The sequence below is a fragment of the Takifugu flavidus genome, chromosome 20 (assembly GCF_003711565.1).
Source record: "Takifugu flavidus isolate HTHZ2018 chromosome 20, ASM371156v2, whole genome shotgun sequence".
In the NCBI taxonomy this organism is placed as follows: domain Eukaryota; kingdom Metazoa; phylum Chordata; class Actinopteri; order Tetraodontiformes; family Tetraodontidae; genus Takifugu; species Takifugu flavidus.
The window spans coordinates 7775842-7793715 of record NC_079539.1 but is presented as its reverse complement, the minus strand read 5'-3'; the positions used below and the strand labels follow the sequence as shown (position 1 = coordinate 7793715).

General features: G+C 45.7%; 1 protein-coding gene across 2 annotated transcripts; it reads left to right on the top strand.

Moving 5' to 3' along the window:
- The first annotated feature begins 6604 nt into the window (after positions 1 to 6604).
- lhx3 (LIM homeobox 3) lies at positions 6605 to 14748 on the top strand. Of its 2 annotated transcripts, none has more exons than XM_057018470.1 (6): positions 6605 to 7033; positions 10340 to 10511; positions 10589 to 10791; positions 12064 to 12215; positions 13295 to 13466; positions 13571 to 14748. In XM_057018470.1, the coding sequence occupies exons 1-6, from the start codon at positions 6964 to 6966 to the stop codon at positions 13999 to 14001; spliced, it is 1200 nt and encodes a 399-aa protein (XP_056874450.1). In that variant the 5' UTR covers positions 6605 to 6963; the 3' UTR covers positions 14002 to 14748. The 2 variants fall into 2 exon arrangements, with proteins under 2 accessions (XP_056874450.1, XP_056874449.1); XM_057018469.1 differs by lacking the exon at positions 6605 to 7033 and adding an exon at positions 8388 to 8933.
- Positions 14749 to 17874: the final 3126 nt, after the last annotated feature.

Sequence of the window (17874 nt, the reverse complement as noted above, 5' to 3'; positions counted from 1 at the left end):
AATCCCTCAGCTGCATCCCAAACTCACTCTTGACAACAAGGAGCGACAAATCGAAAATGAGATTGAGGTAAGCTGATTTCAGACTTAAATCGAATTGTTTTTCTCTTTTGTGCCAGTTACAACAACAAAAACATCTGTTAGATTTTGTATTTGACAGGCTAAAGTCAGTACTTGTGTTTTCTTCTATTTCCTGTTTGAACCGGCCACTAATAATTGTTTTAATTCTCTTAACAGCCTTTTGTTACCTGCTCCTGAAAACATGCAGTACGTCCTGCAGCATCAGTGTGCAGACTGAGAGCTGCATTTGTATCACAAATACATTCTTGAGGTTCCAACTTTGAACACATACAAAGAGTCATTTTGGTTTGCAAATGGTCAGTTTTTTTTAACTGCCTTCTGAACTCCACCACAGAAAAGAACCGCAGCACTCAGGAAATGAAAGTGGGCTGAGGTGGTTTCATGTTTTGGCTCATCTTCACAGGACTTTGTGGTAAAAAATCGAATGGTCACCTTCAGCATCAGGGATTTGTTTGATACATAGTTTCTGCTCGTATAGAATGTTGAGTCTTTTGTGGGTTCCATCTTTTACTTTCCTTTCTATAAGAGAGGAGAAACTGTTAGAGCGTGAGTTTTCTGCTCGCCACAAAAAGGTCTTCCTGAAAACAAAGACATTTATCAACCTGTGTAATACGACTGCTTTTAAATAGGCTCAGAAGTCCATCAATATTTGATTACATGTGACTTACTGTAGGTGTAAAGTGTAAAATCTGCTGACACTTAAATATGCAAAGCTTGGCTTTAACCATATAGATTAACTTGACCTCTCATGCGACACGCTCTGAAGATTAATTTCAATCTGTGCCCTCTACTAATCCATAGGATTTACACTTTTCCAACTGTAAAGCGGGTAAACCTTTTAACTTTATTAGTTTTAATTATTCTATGTATATTTTTATACATGTAATGCATTTGTGTGTTGTATGCACTTGAACAATAAGGTTTTGAGAGGATAATCGCTTTATTTATTTAGACTGAATCAAATTGTCACTTTATTTCACAAGAAGAGTGAAACATATATAACATTAATCAGATATAACATTATCATATTATTATACACACTGTTTAATCTTTGTTATTTGTTCCTAGGGCATTTTCTGTTGTTATTGTTGTTGTTTAAAAATACAGGTTATAAATTTGTCTTTAATGTATGCTTACCCATGCTGCCTAGTCACCTGGTTACTACGTCACAATGTCTGATTCTCTGTTTACAGTTATTGTTGCTCCCTATGAATATAGCATAACGTGTGTTCTCATGGTGGCCATGAGGTGGCGCTGTTGATCATATTCACGGTGGAAAGTACTTTGTGGTGAGGGCAGGGCCCAATTTGTGAGTATTGAGAAAAAGAGATAACAAATGTTGTGATTCTGTGGTTAAAAAAAAATCCACCTTCTCATCAGAGTTGTGATGACGGGACGGCCACACTTAATTCAAATATCCTAAAAAGACTTGGCTGACTTTGACCAAGATGATCCTGTCAACAGGTTACTGTGAGTGACGCCCTGCTGGAACTCACCACCGGCTGAGGAGAGGACAGAGCCCACGCTACAGAGACGCTCCGCCCGTCTCCAACTCACGTCAGACATCAGAAAAGATGCCATGTGCGGTTTCCAGGTTAGCGTTTGTGTGCGTCAGCTTGTGTCCATACTGCCAGCTTATGCATCTGTCCATGCATCACTTTTGTCTGTCTGTCTGGCGGCGTGATAATGCTGAGCCCCCTCGTGAAGCCGCTTGCATCTCTTATTGTGGCTCCTTGTTCTTGGCCTACTTTGGGAGAGGTGAATTGAGGGCAGTTTGAGTCTCTGGGTAAGGGGATTAGGTCTCCAAACATGCTCCTCTCCAGTTTGGGATTTTGCTCCGATGCCAGACACTTAAAGTCTGCCAGGGATTAAGATAAAGGGAGAAGTAAGAGCGGCGTGCATTGTGGTGTGTGTGGGGAGATGTTTTGAACAACACACACAAAAAACATTAGGGGGGGGGGGGGGTAATCAAAAAATGAAGATGCATGATGGTGATATGATCTAATACATGAATGCAGCATTTGTTGACCTATATGCCCGTGGCTCGTGCCATGATGCCGGTCAGTATGCTTGCAAGGGATAAGACACAATAAAGGCAAAGCTGTTCTTTTCATTTCTTTTGTATTAGCGGATGATTTCTGCTTAATTCGGTGATTAAATTAGGAAATGGCTTCATGCTGCTGGTGCCTTTTTTGGAGGGCTTTGTTTTGTCTTAGGAGAGAAAAACAGACGTGTTGCACGGAAAAAATGATGAGGGTTTCCACTAAAAAGTTTTTTTTTCTCCCCCTAGTAAATAAATAGAATATTATCGTCTGCATCAGAACACTTTGAAATTAGAGTTGCTAGACTGTAATTGTTCAGATTTACAGCCTCGCAAAGTTGTAAATCATCCGAGACCTAATCCTAAAGCATTAGAACTCCTTATTAGTTATTCAGAGTCTTCAAAAAAAAAACACAAATCTGTCTTTCTCATTGTCTTGAATACGTGTTGGGGGGGGGGAGGGTGTCCCCCCCTCCTCCAGTCTGGAGGCTCCTCGAGGCCGCTGCTCCATCACGCTCCTCCAAGAAAGTGGGTCATGAGTCTGAGACTGTCGGATTACCGGCCGTCAGGCAGGCGTGTGCCGGGCTGCTTCTTAGCTGTAATGTTTAGACCCTGTGCTGCCCCCCCACCCCCCACACACCCCCCAACCCCCTCCCTGCAGTGTAAACACACACACCTTCCAGTGCGTTACCACTCTTAACTTCTTGTAAATGGAAAAATCCAAGCGTACACGTTTCAAACTCCAGTTTAACCCCCACCGACCAAAGAAAAGGCTGCAGAATCCTCAAGACACGTGTGTGATTTGTGCTTGTCTTTGCATTAATGAGACAGAATTTACTGACTCTCAGCAGCTCTGGAATAATGACGTCTAATGTGACATCAGGATGAATGCTCGGTTTTAAATACACGAGTCTGTGACAGTAATGTCAGGCCGGCGCTCCACGGCGCTCTGGAACAGAGTGATTAATAAGCTTATAAATGACTAATTTGGAATTTATTCGTTGGGCTGAAGAGGGACTGGGTCATCATTCGTGGCCCCCGTCGCTGGTTTCAGTCCCCACCTATACTGGTGAAGCATAAACACGGGTCCTTCAGCTTAGCTAAAGAAAACTGGAAGTGACAGGGAGTGGTTAAGTTGAGCTAAATGGCAGAACGGAGGTTATTTCAAGCTTCTTCACAAAACAGGTAGAAGATTTAAGATAATACACATCTTTCAATGCAAAAACCTGAGAGTTTTTACACAGCGGAGGCTCTGGGGGGCTCGGTGATACCCCAGAATGCTCTACAAGACCACTTTGTCTATTTTTAGCTACGCAGACGCCTCAAAACATCCCTCAGCGCAACATTAAATCATATCAAGCCTCCCAAAGCTGATTAGCTCCCGATAACTTAAACCAACTCTGTAAAGCTTACGTCGCTGCTAAGCTTCTTAGAATTTTTCTCCCTAAAGAAAATGTGGACAAGATAACCCACCTGCTCTCCCGTCAGACCCCACAGCAGGCAAACAGCTGTAATGATGGGCTACAGGTCCGGCTTTGGCTGAAAGGTTTGAACTTTGACCTCCCACATTGTGGGTACGGGGTGACTTATCATTGCTGTAAACGCTGATACTTCCCACTGGGACAAAGACGGGGCCGAACCACAACTTAAGCAGCCGGGTCCCCAGACGATACATCAGACCGGAGTCCTCCAATTCAAATGGACGGACAGTTGTGGACCTTTATTGTCTGAGCGTGAAACCGTGGACACATGCTGGGTGGTAAAAGTGTCAAGGCCTGACTGAAGAGCCATTGTAGTGCTTTCTAGTGCTAGCAGCCAACCTTTGTCTCTGTGATGTTCATCATTAGCATATCAATATTCAAAGGGGTTGATGGTGGGTAGAGGTGACAGCCTTTTTAGCCCAGAGTGGACCCTCCCGGACAAATAACTCAACTGGCATTCACCACTTGGAGAGACAGCTGTTGAGTTTGGCCCTTAATATTAAGAGTGTTTACCAATCGTAACCGAGCTAAAATGAGCTAAGCTAAGCTAAGATAAGCCGACCAATGCAGATTTGTTTGTTGCTGTGTAACAGTTGAACTGTTTAAGATCCATCCAACTATCTGGCAGGACATCTTAGATGCTACGCAGCAATTCCTTCCTTTCTTGAATAACAAAAGGGACAAATAGCAGCACCAGCACCACACCACCCCCACCCCCACAGTAGCCTCTCCCCCCTCCTCCTTCCTCAGGCCAACTGACCCCAGGACGGGCAGGCCGGGGGACAGTTAGCCTCATGCGTTATTGTGTGCGAGGGGCAGAGCCAGCAGCTCGTGTCGGTTACTGCAAGGGCCAAGCGGAAAAGCGGTTGGGCAGTTTAGCCAGCTGCTGGGGGAGCAGCCACGGCCGGCCTGGTCAGTGAAACCTTGCCAGATGGAGCCATTTCAAAACAATGAGAGCTGCTTTGCTACGGTCAAAAAGTACAGGCTGGTTGCTAAGGGGATGCAGAGCGCAGTTGTTTATCTAGAATCAGCGATGGGCCTGGAAAAGGCGGATGTTTCGTTTCCCTCCAGAAGTTTTGGCTTCTTTTCCAGTTCCCCGCCCACGAAGCACATTTTTTAAAGCGTGAGCGTTCGATTCCCCAGTTCTGTTGTCGCTCACCTGCCCACAAAGACGGCGACCGAGCCGGTATTTTTGGCTCCCCTCAAGTTCTCCCACTCTCGCCATCTTCCTGGTTCTGGCCAGACAGCAACAGGCTGAGGTGTCCCGGGACGACACCGCTCAAGAGTAACCAAGCCTGGGTAATGAGGCGTGTGATTGGTCCCCTCCCTCTCCAACAAGGCCAGGCTTTGGAGGACGTGATTGATGGTGACAGGAGCACAATGGCAGCCTGGTGTCAGAGGAGTGGTACGGATGCGCACGGACCCCCCGCGGTAAAAACTCAGTCATCCAGCTCAGCTGTGTAAAAAAAAACAACTGTTAAACCCACAACGTACGCACACTCGGATGTGGACACGCGCGGAAAACGTTCCCCATGGAGCACCACCGGTGTCATCTGTGGCAGTGTTTACACTTTATACTGATATTATTGTGTTCCACAGGATGATGACTCTAATTTAGCAGTGTTGTTGGAATAAAGGCGCGTTTTTAACCTTCACCTGCTACATTTGAGGCGCAGTAGCCTAAATATCTAAGATTTGGGCTTTTTGGTATCTCCTTTTCCCTTTAAGAACATATTGGATTTTCAATTTTCGCTCCCAAATAAATGAAATCCGTTTGAGGCACCCTGGAAGAAGATTTCATTTATTTATTTATTTTTTTCTGCTGAGTGCTCTCACTTCAAGATGAAACAGAGAGTTCATGTGCAGCACCAACACTTGTTCTTTTGAAGTGGCCGTCAAGAGCTGAGGGCCCTCGAACCTGTGTGCTGCTCGCGAGCCGTTGAGCCGGCTCATATTCAAGGTCAAAAATCAAGTTCTAATAGGTGCAAAAGGATGAGTCTTTATGGAGGACCATTAGCGCCCGAATGCAGCTGCCTTCTCAAGTAGGACCCAGGTGTGTTACAGCTTTACCAATTTCCTGGGATGATACTCTGGATTCGACAGGTCTCTCATCATGCGATGCAGAGGAGCTGAGAAAATTCGGAGATGACACTCGCAGAAATGCCTCTTCAAGGTCACTTTGCTCCCTCACACTCGGTGTTAAGAGGAACCAACTCTCTTCTTCTTTTGACCGCCATTTGCTTTTAATTGGGATCAAAAGGCCACGTCACAAGGCTGCCACACAAGCCCTTTAGACCTAATTGAAATTATGAATAGAGTAGATTTTAAAACAAAAGTGTCTGTCTCAGTGTGGAGGGAAAAGAAAGCTGCCCTGTTTTTGTGCTGTGTGCAGTTTAAGCTCCTTTAAAGCAACGCTGGCTTTAGGTCCCAGCATCTCATTCAAGCCTTAATCTGCGTAAAGACCCAACGACTTGTTGACCAGAGATTACAGCCCATAAAAACACAAAAATATATGGATATATTTCCTACTCAGCTCTGCAAACAAATATGACATGTTTTTTTGTTCGTTTTGAATGTTTTTGCCATTTTGGGAAGCAAAGTAGGTGTGAAGGTTAAAATGGGGAAAGGTGGGGCAGCGATAATTGCCCCGAGTCGGCTAATTGACAGGTCTTACGTCACTGAATGGGGCTAAATCAAAGCTGTGGCTCACTTTAGTCTTTTTTTATCCGATTCCATCCGAATAAACTGAGGCTACGGTCAGCTCGCTGACTTAAAACGCGGCCCATCGCAAGGGTGCGCATTTAAACTCGCAACTTAGTGCGTCATTAAAGCGCACAAGAGTGTAAACGCATGTCCGCAGAATTACCCGAGTGGGCCATTGTGCGCGTTGAAAGGCAGACACGTGCACCTCAACATATAGAAGTGGGGAGAAGGAGGAGGGTGTTTGGAGCGTGTGTGTGTGTGTGTGTGTGTGGACGACGGGGGGATATAGAGGCAGCGCACAGTCACGCACACGCCTCCAGTTTAGAGGAACTCCCCCTTCAGCACCCTGGACAGAGGCAGCGCCGAAGTCCTCCGGCCTCGCAGCCAGTCGGGTCAGCTGACGCCGCCGATGCTCGTTTCCCTCCCGCCTCCACCTCCATCTCCACCCCGCCAACCAGGAGCCAAGGAGCAACTTGATGCATATTTCAAGTTCCCGTGCTCGGTGCTTGGGTGGTCCTCTTGTGCAGACGACGAGCTGCGGCCGAGCAGCCCTCTAGGATAAAGACTTGAGGGACCTGCGTTCCCGATCGCCATCTACTCTTTTAATAGAAACCAGACCGACCAGGGTCGCAGCCTTGTTCCACTGGGAAAATCCTCAAAATGCTGCTGGAGCATCCGGGCTCAAGTTGTCAGAGCAGCGGGAATTTCTCTCGGTATAACTCGGGCCAAGGTAAGGCACCTTTTATTAATGAGAGTTTATTATTATTGTTGTTGTTATGATTATTTCTGTTCAGACGCGCGAACAGTTCACAACTTTAATTGGTTATTAAATTATCTTGTAATTGGGCGTGAAATAGAGGATAATAGGCACCAGCGACGCAGCACAGCGGGACTGGCAACCGCGACAAGCGTGAAATGAACCGTGAAAGTGTTTTTAATTTATTCTGAAAAGAAAGCTCGCATGTATAGAATGATCCTGCCTATTAAATATTAGGCCGGTTACTTTCTAGAATAGGCCCCGCAAAGCGGCGTAAAGCTACAGAAGTTACGTTCCGGCTCCCTTTTGGCGGCCGCAGACCGTTTCGAGGCGCTCCTCGTTGCGTGCAGGAGACGTTATGAATCCGTAATGAGCGTTCATTGTTGGCGAACCGCGGGGAACAGATGTTACGCGCGCGCTGTCATCGCACACCGCCGGCCGCGGCTGTAACGGGAGCGGCCGTGCGGAGAGAGCACCGGCCGTCCTTGTGCAGGCAGGCATGCGGCTCCTCTGCGGCCGTGCGCGACAGCCTGCGGGCGGGCACGGCCCCCTGAGCCGCAGCCGCGGCGGCTCTGACGCACAACAGGTGTCACAATCGGGCGGATCACAGGAGGCTGCAGGTGCATTGCTGTGGGCCAGGAAGGTCTGCAAGAGGGGCCTGCACTCATTTACCGATGCTGAGGGGAGTTCCAACATCTTCCACTTGTGTGATTGTCTGTGTCCGAACGGCGTTGACGTCGGTGCAGCTGTACTTTAAAATAACTCAGCGGCTTTTGATTCATATTCATCATCTCTAACCACCGCTGGGATGGTGATCTCACCGCCTCTGTGTCACATTACTGTCAGGCTGGCTTCCTCAAAAGTCAGCGATCAATACGACATTTGATATATTTATATATATCTCACAGAGCTGAAAAGTGAAAAGAGGCACCGGGCCTCCGCGGCTTTCCCCAAAATGTCTTTCATATACTTGTGAAAAACAGGCAAATAGCGCATTGATTTTAGATTCATCAGGCGCTGTGGCACTAGCCCTGATTTCCCCAGGCGCTCTTTTGTGCCGAAGATCAGTGTCAATAAAATTCATTGGGGTGTTGGCCCGATCAACATGTTATTGAACAGCAGATCTCTCCCCTAAATAAACACCTGTCTTAGAGAGAGGGGGGGCAGAGAAAGAAAATACTCTATAAACTAGACAGGGCCATAAGAAAAACACAATATCTAATCGAAATAATTTATATTTGAAAATACAGTTTTGATGTACATTTAAAATACAATTTAATTGTAGACTGTAAATTGAAAAAAAAATTGAACTTTTAGGTTTAATGTTATACTTAAGCATATAAAATGTAAAATCGAATTTTTCCTTTCAGGTCAGTTTGATGCCATATAGAACAGGATGAAAGCATTCCATGATTTTATTCCAGATTCAGAAAAGATCCGGTTTGGAAATATAATAACTGATGGTTTTTATCCCCTCGCTCTTCGAGGAAGAGAATCCTGATGATTTGCTGTCCAACATTACCTCCCATCTGTTGGTTTCTCACCTGAGCTGCGTTCATTTCTCTTCCGGGTAAAGGTAGTCGGTGGGTGATGTTAATCTATCTCCCCGTCGCCCGGGAAACGGCAGCAGAGAATAATCCCGCCTGCAACAGCGTCCAAGCATAAAAGACCCGGCTCGGCTCTCAGTGAAGACTGCAAAACCTGTCCGCGACCTTGCGCCTTCTCTGGATTTTTTATTTTTTTTTAATGCACGAACGTGAGCGTGAATCATGAGCCATGGACGCACACGCTGAGCGCAACTCCCCAAAAAACGCGCACGCTAAGGCGCAGATGCTGCTCGCGTTGCTGTCGCACAGCGAAGAGCTGCGAAAAGGTAACCACAAAATTAAAATCTCAACAATCGCCCTCAGATTATTCGTATTTAAGATCCTTAGACGGATTTCGACCTGGCGGGGATCAAAGGGGGCGATCACGGATGCGCATCGGTTCGTGCGTATTTGCTTAAATTAAATCCAGAAGGCGGCGCTTTAAATTACTGCAGATCTTTGGTGACACTTCGCCCATGTTTGCTTATTATTATCATTCCTGTTTACGTCATAGTTTCCTCTGTGCGCTCATTTATAGCACGGCTTTATTTGCTTTACTTCGCGCGTGTTTATCACTGTTCAACTTGAAATTCTGAAATTAATACTGAACGACATTTACAATTCGTTTCTATTTAAAACAGCTAGGAGTCAAACCCCCTGCTCATCAGATGATGCCACGTTTCCCTTTTGAATGTGCAAAACGTTTTAAATATGATCAAACGGTGCCGTGGGGCAGCGTAACGGGTTCGGGTCCGCGGAGGCCGCAGCTTTCTAGTTTTACACCGCGTTGCATTAATGATGGGCTGCCTGCACCTGCTCGTGGCTCCCACCACACTCGTGCAGAGCTTCGCTGCAAAAAAGACCCATGAATGTTTGATAAATGTCCACAACAGAGCAGAAGGAACGCGGTTCCTTCCAGAAAGATGGAGACCCTTTTAATCAGTGACAGCTCTGTTTTATATATATATACAGAACAATATAGTCCTTGTTGCTTAGAGGGAGATTTTTTTGTAAATATAATTCAATGGGTCTTTCATTTTCTGTTTAAAATGTTCGACACTTTTCATTTAGAACACAAATTTGCTAAGATAGCCCTTTTTGTTAAGTTTCCGCCCTTCTGTAAAAACACGTAAACTCAAAACTGTCGATTTATTCACCAGTATTTTGATTGCAGTGTTACAAACATGATAAAGTATCCAAAGTTGTTGTTTTTTCGAAAACGCAAAATTAGTGGAAGGTAGGATTTTATCACGTGATGCCAAATGAATCGAAATCAATTAATAACCTGGAGTTGGTGTAATAAATAAAAAAACCTTTTTTTTTTACAAAAAAAAATTTCCCTTGGATTATTTTTAAAGCAGGTTTTTGAGCAGAGCCAGATATAAACCGCAGGGTTTTTTGTTTGTTTGTTTTTAACCCCATAGGAATTTTTTTTAAAAATTGCAATAAATTTTGCGATGAGAATAACCTGAAAGGAACAATATATTCTCATCACACCTGCAGCGTTCTCCACAGATGGGTTGAAATTATGAGGTAAAAGTGAGGGGGAAAATATCGCAATGATTTATTTCAGTTTCCTCTTTTCTGATGCATTAATCCCCCATTTATGGCGATTTTTACACCGGCCAGCGCATCTCTCCCCCCCGTGTTTGTCCACGTAATCAGATTTTAGTGGGCCTCTTGTCTCCTGCAGAGATCCCCGTTTGTGCGGGCTGCAATCAGCACATCGTGGACCGCTTCATCCTCAAAGTGTTGGACCGTCACTGGCACAGCAAGTGCCTGAAGTGCAGCGACTGTCAGGCGCAGCTGGCCGAGAAATGCTTCAGCAGAGGCGACAGCGTCTACTGCAAAGAGGATTTCTTCAAGTAAGGCTCGAGCATCACACACCCGAACGCGCCTCTGATGGAATCTTTCGCTGAGGTCGAATCTGGTTTCTCCAAAGGAGGTTCGGGACCAAATGCGCGGCGTGTCAGCAGGGGATTCCACCCACGCAGGTGGTGAGGAGGGCGCAGGACTTCGTCTACCACCTCCACTGTTTCGCCTGCATCGTGTGCAAAAGGCAGCTGGCCACAGGTGACGAGTATTACCTGATGGAGGACAGCAGGCTGGTGTGCAAGACGGATTACGAGACCGCCAAACAGAGAGGTGAGGATCCATTCTCCCTCCGGGTTTGCGTTCCAGCGCCATTTGCGCACCGTGTGCGCGCCAGACCCTCTGATATACGCCTACTGTAATCCGTTTGACGCGACAATGAGGTCAGGCATAAACTTTGACCAACCTCTGCTAATTGCATCATTGCCCGCAGCCCCGATCGATATGGGGGGGGCGATGTGCCCGAACCCGCTTTTACTAACTCTTAATGTTGACTTGAGATGCGTCAAAACACGCACAGAAAGAGGACGGCCTACGCACGCCTGAGAAAGAGGTTTTAGAGCCCAAAGTTCCCAATAATGGCCCCAGAGTATTAATCAGTTGGGTTTTTAAAACAAATGCTGCATATTTAAATTAGGATTAATAAAAGGAGACATTTGAGGCTGGAGCACGGTCGCAATGACAAATATAAAATAAAGATGCATCACCCAATGGCATTTAATGCATCTTCTCTTTAAAATATTAAACCTAACAGACGGTTTATTTGAATAGTTAGACAGTGTATGAATTAGAAACCTTGCTTTAAAGCCGATTTTAATCTATTTAATTTTTATAGGGACTAGTACAGTGTGAATTATTGACATATACCACTTTTATTGCCAAACCAAATTCACCCATATTGGCCATAAAATAAATATATGAAAGAAGAATGCAAAGAAGTTGTTCTTTTTAGTGACTGGAATTAAAAGAAGACCCAATTTTGCTTTGACAAACTGTTGTATTTCTGTTGTTCGTTGTTATTAAACAAGGCTTTTAAATTTGCTCTAGATATGTCCAGAGTATTTAAGAGTAGCCAAGGCCATGTTACCGTCCAGCTGGCTGTTCCTGGGCAGCACGCTCATTTTTATCTCCCCATCTGTTTGTTTGAATTATGTGTCCACAAAGTGTTGATTTATGCAGGGAATTAATGCAACTTTTCCTAAAAACACACACGTGGATTTTACTAATGAGAGGGTGCAATTACTTGGACAGCCTTCATTTGGATGAGGATCTTTTTTTAATCATTTTGCAGCAATGGCTGACAGATGTGCTGACATGATGCACTTCTGCAGAGGTTCCAGGGGAATTTATTCATTTATTTTAAAGTATAAAAAGCCGCCACACGAGCCGTTTTATACGTGAAAAATAGAGGAGCGCAACTGATATATTGTGATATAAAAATCATATTTCCTGAGCCATCAGGCCGTCGGTTTTAAAGCAGAGCAACTGCCAAGCTTATTAAATGAAGTGCTGTTCACAGATATTTATTTATTTATTCATTTTCAGAGGCCGACTCGACTGCCAAAAGGCCTCGAACAACCATCACGGCAAAGCAGCTGGAGACACTGAAGAACGCCTACAATAACTCTCCCAAACCCGCCCGCCATGTCCGAGAGCAGTTGTCCTCAGAGACGGGGCTGGACATGAGGGTTGTGCAGGTAAAGCATTCCCTTAGTGTCCCCGCTGTGTTGTTAAGGGGCAATTGTAGACAACCAGGCACAAGCAAGTATTTAGGTGTGTGTGTGTGTGTGTGTGTGTGTGTGTGTGTGTGTGTGTGTGTGTGTGTGTGGCCTCACACTTATGACATATTGAGTATGCATTCTATAGTTCAGTGGGGTCATGTTTGTGAAATGGGGCTGTTTTGCTGGCCCCCACAACTTCAAGGGACTGTTTGAGGGCGAGGACATGATTTTAAGGTTGAGGTTAGAATTGAGTTCAGATTAGGGTTGGGGTCAGGGTTGGGGTAGGAGCTGGGTCGGTTATTATGTCGATGAAAGTCCCCAGAAAGATATGAAATGCGAGGAGGTGTGTGCGGAATTTACAGCTACACGTGAAGTCCACGAGAAAGTCGGGACGGTTTAAGTGCAAGCTCGTTAACAATGCTAAGAGGGGCCCCTCGCATATTGTGCACCGCAGAGGAGCCACAAGCTGGTTGCTATGGAGGCGGCCATATATATTATTTTATTTGCAAGGACAAAAGTAGCGATGAAAGCCAATAAAGTGCTCCTCATTATTCAGCCAAGGGGAAGGGCCGAGGAGGGTCTGCTTCAATATCATTAGGCACAAATGTTTTTTTGTGCTCAGGAAATGGAGCGTTTGTCTTTTTCTGTCCGATTCGGGCTGTTTTCCAGGCCATTTACTACATAATGTATGTTTTGAAAGTGTGGCGGAAATTTATAGATCAGATCAAAAGTGAATATAGAAACATTTTAAGAAATTAAATTAGTGCAACTCTAACCCTCACGCTCCCAGGGGTGTCGGCAACTTGTGGCTGTCCAGAAGTGAATTAAATGTGTGATAAATCAGCTGCGGGCGACCCTGCTCCTGCTGGTCAGGGTCATTGTTTCAGACTTTAAAGGATGTCCACCTCTAAACAGTCCTTGAAACTTAATTACGTTTTAATGCTTTTGTCAAATCCGAAACCTTTCGAGCCGTTCGGAGGGTCCTGGAGATTCACCCAACCAGGGAAATAAATGTAGAGTTTGAATTGATGCATCTCTTTGGATCCCCTCTCCAGGTCTGGTTCCAGAACAGGCGAGCCAAAGAGAAGAGGCTGAAGAAGGACGCCGGGCGGCAGAGGTGGGGGCAGTACTTCCGCAACATGAAGAGATCGAGAGGGAGCTCCAAATCTGACAAGGATAGCATCCAGGAAGAGGGAATGGACAGCGACGCGGAGGTCTCCTTCACAGGTATCGTTAGGATTATTGTTGGGAAGTAAAGCTACTGTCAACTTCAGGCTTTTATCAGCCGCCAGTCGTTCACCAGTGACCACCGTTGTGTCCTTGTTGCGCAGACGAGATGCCGATGTCAGACCTCGGTCTCACTAATGGCGTCTACAGCAGCCTCAGCGAGTCCTCGCCAGCCATGGGAGGCCGCCAAGTAGGGAACAACCACGGCTCCTTCTCCCTGGAGCACAGCGTCGTCCCTTCCCAGGACCAGTTCCATGACATGCGCTCCAACAGCCCCTACGGAGCTCAGTCGCCAGGCTCGCTCCAGGTGCTGCCCAGACACCAGAACCTTATCTCCAGCTTGGTCTACCCTGACTCTGGCATTACTATTATGACGCAGGGCGGGGGGCCGGGGGTCAACCCTGGCGTGAGGGCCTCAGGGGGCCCCGCCAACGGCCCCAGCTCGGACCTCTCCACTGGCAGCAGCGGCGGATACCCAGATTTTCCAGCCAGTCCAGCTTCCTGGTTAGATGAAGTGGACCACGGGCAGTTTTGACTGGTCAAAGACAACAAAACTAGACCTCTGACAGACTTTCGGAATTAAACTAGTGGCGCTCGGCAGTAACTGTATAAAGGACCTTTGGATCGTACCGACACGTGATTATCAGATCGAGATCTGAGACCTGGATGGAAAGAATGACCACATTGTCCTTCATTATAAGCACTTGGTCCGACAATTTCAGCCTGTCAGAAAGGTTTAGGTGGCCGATAAGCTCTTTAAATAATGTAAAGACAGAGACTCCATCAAACATTGATCACTTGGATGTTCACCGTCTTCATCTGCCGCGTGTTCAATTCAACATTCAGAAACTTTCAAATATCTGGTTGTTGCCAAATGTCCATATACGTATATGTACTATATATATCTATATATATATAGATATATATATATACTGTATATTGGTCTATCGTTGTGGAAGCTTTATTTTTATACAAAAAAAACCTCTTCTCGGACATTAATGGAAAAATCCAGACATGAGGACATTGTATATTCTTAAACAGGGATATAGGGAAAAATGTAGATCTTTGTCTTAACTGGTACCTAGGGGTTACTTCTATGCATTTGTGTGTTCTCAGTTGTATCTCATTCGTTTTGTTCCACACAAAAAAAGACAACCCTGGCCGGAAGGACCGTAGTAGCGCTCGGGGTGTGACGTTGTTTGTTTGTTTATGTGGAAAATGTTTCATGTCTTATTTATGACGATGAGGAACAGGTCTTTAATAAATTTGTCACCAAAATCAAGATGGCGTCCCTTCCCTGCTTGTTTGGACGGGAACCGGTGCGTCCGCATCGTTCATCATGGGTCTGCATAGCTGCAGCAGATCTCTGCTGCAGTGTTCGCTCGCCACGCCGCCACGGCTCTGCAGGAGTCTGCAGAGTGAGCGTCTGGCCAACGACCAAGACCGTATCAGAGGGCCAGCGGCTCTTTAGTGGGGAAATCTGATGCAGGGAGAGAGTCTGCTCATCAATTCGGAAATTACTGGCGCTTGTTTGCCCAAATGCCCCGATGGGAAAGGAATCTCCAATCCATTAGCCGAGGAGGGATCAAGTGCCCCTTGTGAATTTCCTCATTTGTTTAGATATTCAAACTCAGGTTCAATTAAGTAGATTAAACAGTATATGCATACGTGTCAGGGAGGCCGGCCGGGTGTTTATGTATCTGTGGCTATAATGGCTGCTGATTAATGTGCCACAAACATTTCTTGCAGGATTGGAAGTGACTATCAGGTAATGGAGGCATTTTTCAGCCGTCTCTGTAAACAATTTTTATTTTGGGTTTCGTCTATGGGGATGATCCATTTAAAAAATAAATAAATATATATATATATAAAGTATATATATATAGATATACTGTATATATAGATATATAGATATATATCCAGTGTAGAATTAGAGTGAAAAACACAACACATAGCATCAAACAGTGGCACTCATTTTAACATATTCCTAAAAAGTGGATTAAATGCAGAAAAACACTAGTGTTTTTGTGTCAGACCGTTTTAGAACATTAGGAGGTGTTAGTTTCCATGTAGTAACACAGTAATAAAGCACGCTGCCACAGAAGGAGAATTATGCTGTTGAGCGTGCTTTGATCTTTCAAAAGAGGGAAAATAATGAGCGAGAAATATCGACAGCAGCATCAAAACAGTTGCTTCATCATCCTCATCCTCATCATCATCATCATCATCGTTGTCTGAGAGAGGAAGCTCCAGCTTCAAAATAAACTGCAAATGGGGAAAAGAACATCTGAGTTGGATGTAGAGTTATTATCCCATCTCCATGACGACCAACAACGCGCCACCCTCCAGGTTTTTGAATGCAGCCTGCAGCTTCCTTCCTCCGCTGCCAGCTGCCTGCTTCACTCCTCAGGTTCCCCCGGAAAGAAAAGCTACACCAGACAGGAAATTCAGCTGAATCCTTCCAGCTGAGCGACAGGTATCGCCGCGGCCTCCCAAAGCTAACAGGTGCGTAACTCGATCCCAAGGGCTGGCTGTTTCTTCGGCGCACGTTAATCTCTCCCATAGTCCAGGTCAAGACAGAACAAACAGGAAGTTCTTTGTTTAGAGGACGCAAGCCTGTTGGTTTTAATTTTGAAGATGGCCCACAGGTGACCAGTCGCCACCTTTCACTGTTAACACCTGTCTCACAGGGCAGGTGTGAGATTTCCCTGACCACCGGGTGAACTCCTCCAAACACAAAACTTGGGCAATTCCTCACCCATCTTTGGGATTTACTTGCAAATCCACCATTTTCTAAGAAGGGAATCAGATTAGCCAGGGTATGCGCTGCACCAGGGGGGCGGAGGAGGAGTCGCCTGTGTTGGGAGAGCTTTGTGGTAACGACGTGAACGGTGGGAAAAGTATGGAGAGGAGCAAGAACTGGTGGGAAAAGGATGTGGAGGTTTAGAGGAAGACAAAAGCTGCTGAGGGTGAGGACAGAGGAATGGGTTCAAGTGGGCTTTATTCAGAGTGTATGAAAATAAATAGATTTGTCAAAAGCAGAAAAGAAAAAAAAATGTGTGTGTGTGTGTGTGTGTGTGTGTGTGTGTGTGTGTGTGTGGTGTGTGTGTGTGTGTGTGTGTGTGTGTGTGTGTGTGTGTTTCCCTCTCCCCCTCCCCTTCTGTTTCCTGTCTGTGTTTCCCGTGACTGTTTATTTCCAGGCTGGGCAGGGCTGCTTCCAGGTTCTCTCCTGTCAGGTGATCGACACACCTGGACTCATCTCCAGCTAACCACCCACTCCTGCCTCCTGCTTTAAAAGCCTGGTCCACTTTCTCATCCCCGTGGTACAGCCTGGCTCCTGAAACTCTGAACTCAACTTGTTTCATTATTCCTCTTTCCAGTTCTGAACTGATTGCTTGTTCGCCGTTCGGACGCCTGTTCGCACCGTCCAGCCTGCTCCGTGTTCGTCTGCCTCCTGCACCACTTGGTTTTACCAACTTTGAGTAAATCTTAATTCCAACCTCACCCAGTCGTGTGTGTCTGCATTTAGTGGTCTTGATTCGTGTCTGCAGTGCCATGGTATGTACATGGTTTGGGGTTTTTTGTCTAGTCTCATATAAAGTGCATCAGATGTATGCGCTCTTTCTGTTCTGTTGTCTGGCATTTTAGAACTAATTTAGAAGTCTGGTTCTAATTTAAATATTCCAACTTTAAATGATTTGGCTTTACACATTTAGATCTGGACAACATATGCAGTTTCAGTTAGCTTTTGTTTGTATAGAATCTATTTAAAATGCAAAACTGTGCAGAGCCACACATAGTTAGTGATTTACAGCAGTAAATCGCTAACTATGTGGAGTTTTATATCTAAACTGTTGCTTTTGATGTGCTTTTTGGTGAAGGACTCCCTCCTGCAACCCCCCCCCCCCCCACACACACACACACAACACACACACACACACACATACACACACACACACACACAGACCATCCCATCCTGTGTCAGATGGTGCAGAGTAAATCAGGCCTGACAATAACACCTCCCCTGGGTCCCACACATCACAGCCACAATTCAGACCTAATGGAGCAGCAAGGGAGGGGTGTGTGTGTGTGTGTGTGTGTGTGTGTGTGTGTGTGTGTGTGTGTGTGTGTGTGTGTGTGTGTGTGCTCTTTTTCATTTTGGAACCTGTAGAGGAGGGGTAGAGATGAAGGGATTCGGAGAGGGGAGGGGGAGGAGAAACCCGGTGGATTATCGCTGGTGCAGATATCAATCAATTAAAGCAACATGTTAATGAATATGATCCCGTGATCAGAGCTGATTTAATACTATCAAAGAGGCAGAAAGCACGGAGCAGATTCGCCACAACGCCAAAACTGGCCGGCGTTTTATTCATGCCCCTCACGAACACGCAGCACGCACGCAGCCGAA